The sequence below is a fragment of the Aedes aegypti genome, chromosome 2 (assembly GCF_002204515.2).
Source record: "Aedes aegypti strain LVP_AGWG chromosome 2, AaegL5.0 Primary Assembly, whole genome shotgun sequence".
NCBI classification, from domain to species: Eukaryota; Metazoa; Arthropoda; class Insecta; order Diptera; family Culicidae; genus Aedes; species Aedes aegypti.
This window is the reverse complement of record NC_035108.1, coordinates 469,122,475-469,133,087: the sequence shown is the minus strand read 5'-3', so window position 1 is coordinate 469,133,087 and position 10,613 is coordinate 469,122,475. Positions and strand designations below refer to the sequence as shown.

The 10,613-nt window shown below is 37.1% G+C and overlaps 1 protein-coding gene across 1 annotated transcript in view; it reads right to left on the bottom strand.

Annotated features, from left to right (window-relative positions):
* Positions 1-551: 551 nt before the first annotated feature.
* Positions 552-10,613, bottom strand: part of LOC5568068 (adapter molecule Crk) — a 42,046-nt gene continuing 31,984 nt past the window's right edge. Inside the window, exons 2-3 of the mRNA XM_001651952.2 lie at positions 1,835-1,916; positions 552-1,772 (exon numbers count right to left, since the gene is read on the bottom strand). Of these exons, the coding sequence (XP_001652002.1) occupies positions 881-1,717 (837 nt within the window). The 5' untranslated portion in view covers positions 1,718-1,772; positions 1,835-1,916 and the 3' untranslated portion in view covers positions 552-880. The remainder of the gene's footprint in view (positions 1,773-1,834; positions 1,917-10,613) is intronic.

The following is a 10,613-nucleotide window of genomic DNA, read 5'->3' as shown; positions in this document are numbered from 1 at the left end:
ATACTAACCCTCATAGGCCCTTAGACACAAATTTTGACCGATTGAAAGAATCGCTTGCTTTTCCCATAGTACCTAATTCCCATACAGATGTTGAAGGACTTGTGCAGATTCAGTTTTCAGCCCAATAAAGCTCAAATTTTAAGAGGACACTCTGAATTCGATCTCAATTCGAATGAGTGGTAGAGTAGGTAGAGAATTTTTGAACCACATTAATAGCAAGGCAATTTCAATCTTCAATATAGTTAAAAAATAATGCAAAAATGAATGAACCACGATCCCTGCTTGCGTGTCCTAGAATTAATTAGGAATAGTAAATTTTCAAAATAATATGTTCTAACTTATTTTCCATTTCTGCTAGCCCGTCATTGTTACTTGTAGAATGCAAACTGTTTAACTTTTCTGTAATGTTAATAATTCTCACCAACCCCACAGTCTTATCGAGTTTTGACAGTGGGAGTCCCCTCCATGCCTATAGACCCTTTCCAATCACTGCGTCTATAATTTTAGAATTAATTGGCTTTTTTTATATCGAGTGTCATTTTGGAATTGGCTGTTTTCGTCTATGGTTGCTATTTATTGGCTTTTTTTCACTTGTCTTCATGTAAATTGGATGCTTCACAATCTTGTCACTTTAGAATGAATTTGTTGCTGACTTAATACACTGTTTTTTTTGCTTTTCTCTCTATATAATACACACCTACCAACTAAATATCATCCTGAAATACGGCTGCCTACGTTGTAATACCACTAAACATAAACGTATATGTAAAAATGACTCGAAACGTACATCCTTATGCGTAAAATAATCTGTACAATTAAATAATATTTCTTCACAATGAAATTAAAATAAGAGAAAATAATCGATCCTAATCCCGCCCACTTAATGTCCGCCCCAGTGTTGAACGTCGTCATCGATAAACTCGACATGGGTAAAGGGGAAGTGACCTACCTTGCCGCGCAGTTCGCCCTCCCACTGGCCGTTGATGTTGGTTTTGATCACCTTGATCACATCGCCGACGTTCAGCTTGAGGGCCGTTTCGTCGTACGCATTCGGAACCCGTTCCTGTTTCACCCGGGCCAACGCAGGCAACTGTCGGTTGAGGTTCGATTTGAATACGTTGGAGTTTTCCGAATGGTGCAATCCAACCGGCGGCGGCGGCGGAGGATGATGGTGATTTCCTGCTCCGGTTGCATTTGGTGGCCTCTCGAGAATGTTCTCCTCGTACCGCGTTACGTATGGAACGGGAATTTGTCCGGTTTGTCCCTTGGAATTCTTCGCAGTCCACCACTGTTCTTCATCCTTGTTAACGATTTCGAGAATTTCACCTTTCCTGAATGGCAAATCGTCCGGATCGCTACCATCAAAATCGAACTTGCCTATCACTTTCTCATACCGTCTGATGGCCGGCCTTCGTAGGGGCGTCGTGTCCAGATAGTGCAATTTGTAGAACGTCAGCAGATCGGGAAAGTCACTGAACGTCTGGTCGCCAATCCGAAACATTGAACAATCATCGGCCGAGTGGATTTTGTTGATGATATAATGGCTGACTTTGGAGTCCTCGCGGACACACAGAACGAAATCTCCGACAATGGTTGTGCTATCGCGCACCAGAAATACTCCACTTTCGCGTTCGTTCATCAGCAGGTCGGTTGCGTCCTGGCGGGACATGGGACCGAAGTACCACGCGGCACGGTCGTGTACATCGAAGGAAGACATTGTGCCGTTGGCCCTTTAGGGGGAGCCTTCCGATTTGGGTATGCCCGGATGCAGTCTGGAAGAACGTGTAGCCCATTAGATAATTGAACATGGGACATATAAGAATGGATTACTCACAAAATCGGATGCAATACTATCAATGTAAGACCGCTATACCGCTCCCAATTCGAACCTATGAATCCTCGGAGTTGCTGTCAATCTGGAAGACAAGGACGAAAGACATTTGAACGTTACAGCTTATTACTCAATAATGAATAATAGAGATAAGGGCACAGTACTGAAATTCCTCGATTAGAAGATGTAACCTTTCACAGAAGGTTCCAATAATTGTTCCCTTCGATCAACCAATTGAATTCACTCCTCTTGTAAATAGTTTTTGCACATACTTTATTTAATTTGTTAGTTGTTAGAATCTTTATTGTTAAAATTATTAATAATATATTGAATGTGTGGTCATGAAATAAAAATAGCTTGAGTTTGAGCTCAGACGGTTTGACCAACATTGACTCCGCCCCCCAGGTTGATGCTATGTTTGACCGTGTGTGATGCTGTTTGACGAACCAATTTGACAGTTTGTGAAACCAATTTGACGGTTGACGAATCGGTCGGCCAAAATCAAACGAGTTTGATTTTGCTCAAACCACCGGTGGGCGGAGCCAAATGTTCGACGAACCGATCATACCGTCTGTAGGGATGTTGCACGAACACCGACGTCATCATGCCAAATTGAAGCTTCGACGTCCCAGGAACTGCCGATGCAGATGGGTGGAAAGTCAAAATGCGTGAATTTACGCAGCGTCGGTGCCATAGTGATCTATCAAATGAACGCTCTTGAGTTGTTTCTATATATAACCATTTACTTTAGCAAATTCACCAAGGATTCTTTAACCCGTAGGCTACGGGGCTGACAACCAAAATTCAAATTGCTCGTATTTGAGCATAACTCCATATTTTTCAGTGAAATTTTGAGGATTGCTCCACTAATAATTGTAGTTTCATGAGTGAGGGATAAGTATAGATTCAGAGTATTGTGGACAAAGTTATTCCAGAACATCTCTGGGTCAGGTAGGGTAAAAATCACATAAACTTCCTCTGACCTGAACTCCAGGTTGATTTGGATGACTTCCAATATCCAATATCTTGTCAAAATTTGTGAACACGTCTGAAACATTTTTTTTAAACTCTAATGGAAATTTGCTATCAAGTATGAATATATTGAAAACATTTTGTTTGAATAATAAGTCAAGCTGCATATAGAAATTGATACCCACAACTTCAGTATATTTTGAAGACCTTAAGATGTTCAATATTCATAGCAGTACATTTTCCGAGTCATATAAAACCTTATGGATAGGTACGAAAAGGTTTGACGGAAATTGGGTGATTATAAACTGTAGTAGATTTGATAGATCAATATGACCTGAACTCCAGGTTAATTTGGATGACTTCCAATATCCAATATCTTGTCAAAATTTGTGAACACGTCTGTTAAGGCCAAATGAGTGCTGTAAACCACTAAAAGTGAACATCACTCGCTTAAAATAATTTATGAACCTGTGTAGATTATGTTCAAAACTTCAGAATGTTTTGGAGGCCTTAGCATTATTCTAGGTTAATTTTATTTTTTCTTAATATCCTGCAGCATCGTAACTTATTACAAATAACGAGTCTATTAACTTTTTGTATGAAAACATTTCGTTTCCAAACGATAAATGAGTTCTAAGAGGAAGTTTATGTGATTTTTACCCTACCTGACCCAGAGATGTTCTGGAATAACTTTGTCCACAATACTCTGAATCTATACTTTCCCCTCACTCATAAAACTACAACTATTAGCAGGGCTGGTAGCAAAAAGTAGTGCAGAAAAAAGTTATTTTAGTGACCAGATTTGAGAAATAAGTGACTAAATAGTGACTTCCGATTCTGGAAAAAGTGACTAAAAGTGACTTGAAAATCAAAACGTAATTAGTTTTATTTCAGTTTTACTACATTGTTTTACGATGAAGAAGGGAATATGATCTACTACAGGTAGTAGGTCTATAGTTGACTACCAAATTTGGAATTTTTTATTGTACTTCCAAAATTTCAAGATATTGACAACAATTTTGAACAGAAAAGTTAGAATTTACGCAAATAATCCTTTTTTAGTAGATTTCCAACCATTTCGAAGTGTTAGAAAGATGCTTTGAAGAAGATCACCATTTGTGTCTTTTATATCATCAAAGTATTTTATTTTGTAATGTAAATTTTAAAAAGAATTTGGTATAAATGTGAATTTTTTTTTTCAGACTCCCAAAAAATGATATATTAAAAACCGCTAAAATTGAATTCATTGTAAAATCTGTAGAACAAAAAATGTTTCCAATACTTCAAGTCGATAAGAATTATTAGCGTATAGATGAAGTTGGATCAAATATAATATTCAAAGAAGGATACTTTCTATTTTTGTAACTAGATCAAGATTACGGAAAATTTAATATTTGACCATCGATCAATATTTCAAATTAAATATGATGATGGAAGAACGAATACGATGCTTAGAACCAATGTATCATAGACGCGTCCTTCGAACGCCGACTAAGGGTGAACAAATAGTTGAATTAAGCCTGAGTGAAATTGACATTTTTCATCAGCAAGTTGTCCGAATAGGAAATTAGCTTAAATACAATAGGCTTGATAGGCCGTTCATCTGAGTTATGCTTTTAAAGTTGTTATTAGCACAAAGCTCCTAATATTTTAATCAAAATGACACTTTCATGATTCACTTGGTATTAGGGGTTATAGTCAGTCGAATTGTCATAAACTGTATAATTAAAAATACTTTAATACCGCGCATATTCTTGTCAAATATAAACTCCGTAGCTTTCTAAAAACCTCCAGCCGAAGTGAATCAAAAGTGCCAAGAAGAGAATCCGACTCCCCATATTTCTTTGAAGAAACCATGCATGATTTCATGAGCGATTCATCGAAAACGATAAGGTACAGTGGGGGAAGTGTATCAGTGGGGTAAGTGCATCATTTGTCCATATTAAGCATAAATACTTGAAGGGGCCCAGATAGCCGTAGCGGTAAACGCGCAGCTATTCAGCATGACCATGCTGAGGGTCGTGGGTTCGAATCCCACTGGTCGAGGATCTTTTCGTAAAAGGAAATTTTCTCGATTCCCAGGGCATAGAGTATCTTCGTACCTGCCACACGATATACACATGCAAAAATGGTCAATCGGCAAAGAAAGCTCTCAGTTAAGAACTGTGGAAGTGCTCATAAGAACACTAATCTGAGAAGCAGGCTTTGCCCCAGTTGGGACGTAACGCCAGAAAGAAGAAGAAGACTTGAATATGTTGAATGTTTTCGCACCATTGCTTCGTTTAAGGTTATATTCTTACGTCCACACTAACACTATTGCAAAACTGGTACTACACATACACTAACACAAGCAAACTTGTTAGCGGCAAAAATCAATTAGTTTCAAAATTGTTTTCTCCCAATCAAAAATCCATTGCATCTCAGTCTAAAATTGAATACTCTTAGTTTTTTCAACACATGGTGAGCATTTCAGTTCTAATTTAATGAATATCGATGAAAAATATGTGATTTTTATAAATAAATACAGATTTATTGAGCATGTTACACTTACCCCTACTTCTTCATGGGGTGGGTTAAGTGGATCGAGTATTATTATCATTTGTTGGCAGACTACTTAAAAGAAATTAAATAAGTTTCAATATCCGCAAATGTTGTTTTCCTTTAACTTTGTCCATTCCTAGCTTAAATTTGTCAAAGTGGCCATAGAAAATTTGAATTAAGCCACCTAAAAGGTATATCAATCTTTCTGGTATAAAAAAATATAAAACAATGAATATTGCAAAATTCAAACAAAACTTTTCGTGGTATATCTTTTGTTTAATTGCAAAAAAGGCTAAGTATACAAATTTTTCAATTGAAAGCATATTAAGGAACCTTATTTGACCATAATAATTGTTCTAGACAGATGGAACAACTAAATTAATAAATAGAATAAAAAGATTTCCGTATGTTAATCAAAAGTAAATGTAACAAATATTTTTAAACTATGAATGTTTTTCAAAACATTGTTAGGAATAATCCTCCAATACTTCTGTACAACTTATGAGTATTAAATGGATGAATTTTCTCCAAATTACTCTAGTTACAATTTTTTTTTGTTCGAATTAGTGTTAACTAATGTTTAAATATTTGTCATAATATTTTGGTGAAATAAAGTTACTTTTTAATTTTAAAGGTATCAAAATGTAACATAAATAGCACTAATAACAAGAACAAGAGTAATGTCATTCATACTATACACAATTACACCACATTTGGTTTGAGAATAGATTTTTTTATTGGTGATCCACTTACCCCACCATGATGGGGCAAGTGGATCATTTGGCGCAAATTTTCAAGTTCCTCATACGCATTACATAACAATCAAAAAAATCAAAATAAATGGTGGTTTGAAGTATATTAGTCCCTCACTTGTCATCCACAGAAAAAAGTTTGATTAACATTATTAACGTTAGCTGTACATAACAATGAAGTTGACTATTGATTTTTCTGTATCCACTTACCCCACGGTACCTTACATTCTTTGAAGCATTTCTGTATTACGTATTAATCCATGACTATATGCTTTGGAAGCATTCTCAAAAAGCTTCGAAATAGGTTCTTTCAAAATTTATTCCTAGAAATAATTGATAATATACATTCCTAAAAGATGCTTAAATATATGAATAAGAAAAAAAGAAGTAGACACTACCCAAGGTCTATTCGGCCATTTTTAAAGGTTTAGTTTGCGAATAAAGACTGACCTATGTAAGAAGATGATGTTTGATAAATGTTTATTCTCAAATAGAACATTAAATAATTATTCTTGAATTTGCGTTTTAGTGCAAATACCTATTTTATCGGATATTGTAAAATTTTACAGAGCTAAGTGAAACTCTATGAAAGATTGACTTTTTTCACAAAAAAAACATGAATCAAAGTTTTGATACTGACATTAAGTTAAATTTAAACTTAGCCTAAATTTAAAAAAAAAGCTGATTCGTAATTTTCTCTCGAAAATTTAGATCAAAATAGTTGGAAAAAGTGACTTTTTGACGAAAAAAGTGACTTTAGTTGAAATGGCTTCAAAAAAGAGACTTTAAAGTGACTGGCTTAAAAAAGTGACCATGTCACTAAAAAGTGACTCGCTACCAGCCTTGAGACTATTAGTGAAGCAATCCTCAAAATTTCACAGAAAAATATGGAGTTATGCTCAAATACGAGCAATTTGAATTTTGGTTGTCAGCCCCGTAGCCTACGGGTTAATTATTCCTCAACCAATTTCTCCAGAAATATCTTCAATGAATCCATCGGCAGTTACACGTGTGATTCAAAAAATCAAATCAGGAGTTCTTCTCGGGATTTTAACAGAAATTGCTCCAATGATTCCATCCAGAGTTCCTTCAAGAATATCTTTACAAATTCTTCCAAGGATTCCTTCAGGAGTTCCCCCAGGGATTTCATCAGGAGCTCCTGTAGTGATTCCATCGGGAGTACCTTTAGGGCTTCTGGAGATTTCATCAGGAGTGGAAAGTCAAAATGCGTTTTGATCCTCCAGGGATTCCATCAAGGGTTCTTTCTGAAATTTCACCCGGAATTCTTCAAGAGATTAAATCAGATGTTCCTCGAGGAATCCCATCAATGTTTCTTCTAGAAATATCAGGAGTTCCTCTAGGGATTCTATCAGGAGTTCTATCCGGAAACTTATCATGAATTCTTCCAGGGATTTTATCAGGAGTCCCTTCAATGATTTCCTTCAAGAATATCTGTAGATAGGAGTTCTTCCAAGGATTCCATCAGGAGTTCCTATAGGGATACTATCTGGAATACCTTAGGGCATCCATTAGAGTTCTTCTGGGGATTGCATCAGGAGTTCATCCAGAGTTCTTTCAGAGATTCCACCGGGATTGCCTCCAAAGATTCAATCAGGAATTCCTCCAGAGATCTTATCAGGAAATCTTGAGGAATTTTATCAGGACTCCTTCTAGGGATATCATAAGGAATTCTTCTAGGGATTCTTACAGGAGTTCCATCAAAAATTCTTCCAGAGATTCCGTAAGGAGTTCCTTCAGCGATAGCTACTGGAACTTCTCCAGAGATTCCATCAGGAATACCTCTAACAATTCCATTAGAAGTTTCTCCAGCGATTCCATCTGCAGTTTCTTCAGAGTTTCCACCTGGAATTCCTTCCAGAGATTCTATCAGGGGTTTCTTTAGAGATTCCATCACTAGTTATTCTATGAATTTCTTCAGAAATTCCTCCATTGATTCCATCAGGAACTCCTTTAGGATTTTATCAGGGATTCCTCCAGGGAAGCCATAAAGAACTTGTAATCAGAAGACACAGTGTGTTTGTTTGACAAATTGAGACATGAATTTGCGAAAAAATACGCGTTCTAGTGAGACTCGAACTCACGACTCCGTGTACGCTAGACCGGCGCTTTAACCAACTAAGCTACAGAACACCTTATGATTCTGCGGAATAGAAAGCCAAACTGAATCCGAGTACTAACTATAAACGCATCTCTTTTTCGCAAATTCATGTCTCAATTTGTCAAACAAACACACTGTGTCTTCTGATTACAAGTTCTCAAAAAACTATGTTTCAAACATACCAGCAAAATCTGGTTTATGCCAGTAAAGGGCAAACATTCATTAATGTATCCCGAGTTGCGTCCTCCTGGCGCAGTTGGTCGTAGAGCGTGCGACCGCACTGAGAGCTCAACGCATACGTGCCGGCAAGTATTCGGCTGTATAGCGTAAGAACTCAGTATCCATAAACAATTCGCTCTCACTTGCGATCGGGAGATACAAACGTGAGCGTGTTGGGGGTTTGGCATCTAAGTCCGAAAGAGACATGGATTTGCGAAAAGAGATGCGTTTATAGTTAGTACTCGGATTCAGTTTGGCTTTCTATTCCGCAGAATCATAAGGTGTTCTGTAGCTTAGTTGGTTAAAGCGCCGGTCTAGCGTACACGGAGTCGTGAGTTCGAGTCTCACTAGAACGCGTATTTTTTCGCAAATTCATGTCTCAATTTGTCAAACAAACACACTGTGTCTTCTGATTACAAGTTCTCAAAAAACTATGTTTCAAACATACCAGCAAAATCTGGTTTATGCCAGTAAAGGACAAACATTCATTAATGTAAGCCATAAAGAGTTTCTTCTGAGATTTCACCCGAAATTCCTCAAGAGATTCTATCAGGTCTATCAGATTCTATTCAGAGATTCCAGCTAGCATTTCTTCCGAGATTCTATTAGGACTTCCTTCAGAGTTTATATCAGGAGGTCACCTAAGAATTCAATCAGGATCTTCTAGGGATATCATAAGAAATTTCTCTAAGCATTCTATCAGGAGTTTCATCAGGAATTTTATCAAGAATTCCTCCAGGGATTTCATCAGGAGTTCCTATAGTGATTCCAAAGGGAAGGGGGATTTCATCAGGAGTTCCTCCAATGATTTCATCTGGAATTCCTGCAAAAATATCTTTAGGAATTCGTACAAGGATTCCGTCAGAAATTCCTTCAGGAATCATCATTAAATTCTTCAGAAATTTTAACAGGAGTTCCCTTAGAGATTCCATCAGGAGTTCCTCTAGAGATTGTATCAGAAGTTTCTTCAGAAATTTCACCTGGATCCTCGAGGGATTACATGAGAAGTTTCTTCTAGGGATAACATCAGGATCACTTCTGGGAATCACATCATGAGTTCTTCTGGGGATTTCAAGAAGAGTTCCTTCAGGGGTTTCATAAGCATTTTCTTTAGACATTCCACCTGGGATTCCTTCTGGGATTCTATCAAGAGTTTCTATAGGAAGTATCAGGAGTTCCCCTGAGTCTTTCAATAGGAGTTCCCAGGGATTTCCATCAGGAGTTCTTCTAAGGATTTTATCAGGAGTTCCAATAGGGATTTAATTAGGAATTCCTACAGGGCAAAACAACAGAAGTCGTTTTTGGCATTTCATCACGAGTTCCCAAGGGATTCCATAAGGAGTTCTTCTAAGGACTTTATCAGGAGTTCCTCTAGGGTTTCCATTAGGAGTTCCTTCAGAGATTCCACCTGGAATTTCTACAGGAATTCTATTAAGAGTTTCTCTAATGATTCTATCTGGAATTACTACAGGGATTACATCGCAAGTTTTTCCAAGGATTCCATCTGAAGGAGTTCTTCAATAGATTTTATTATAAATTTTCGGCAGGGATTCCATCGGAAGTTCTTTCATGGATTCTATTAGAAAAACTTCGAAGACTTTATTATAAATCCTTCTGGGATTCCATCAGACGTTCTGTCAGGGATTCTATCAGGAATTCTTCTAAAAGTTCCTTCAGAAATCCCTCTAGGGTTATTCTGAGTTAATTTATTATGAATTCTTTTCGAAATTTATTAGGAGATACTACCCGAACTTCTAGAGAATAAGAAAAGAATAATTCCTTCAGCAACGATTTTCGAAGATTATCAGGATTTCCTCCAGGGATTTTATCAGAAATTTCTTATAAGTATTCCATTACCGGCATTACTCAAGAGATTCCTTCCGGAATTTCTCAAAGGATTCCTCGTGGAATTCATCATGGGGCTCCTCTCGGATTTCCTTAAGGAATCAATCCCGGAAATCCTCAAGGCATTTCTCCGGATTTTTCAAGGAACTTCTCGTGGAATAACTCCAGGGATTCTTGGGGGTTTTCAGGAACCCTCCAGCGATATTACAAGAAATTTATTATAATAGTTTTACCTGTAATTTGGGAATCTACCAATATATCATCCAGTGACTCCATCAGGAATTCCTCCTGGGATTCAAAAAAGGAATTCCTTCAGGAATTCCTCTGGGAGGTT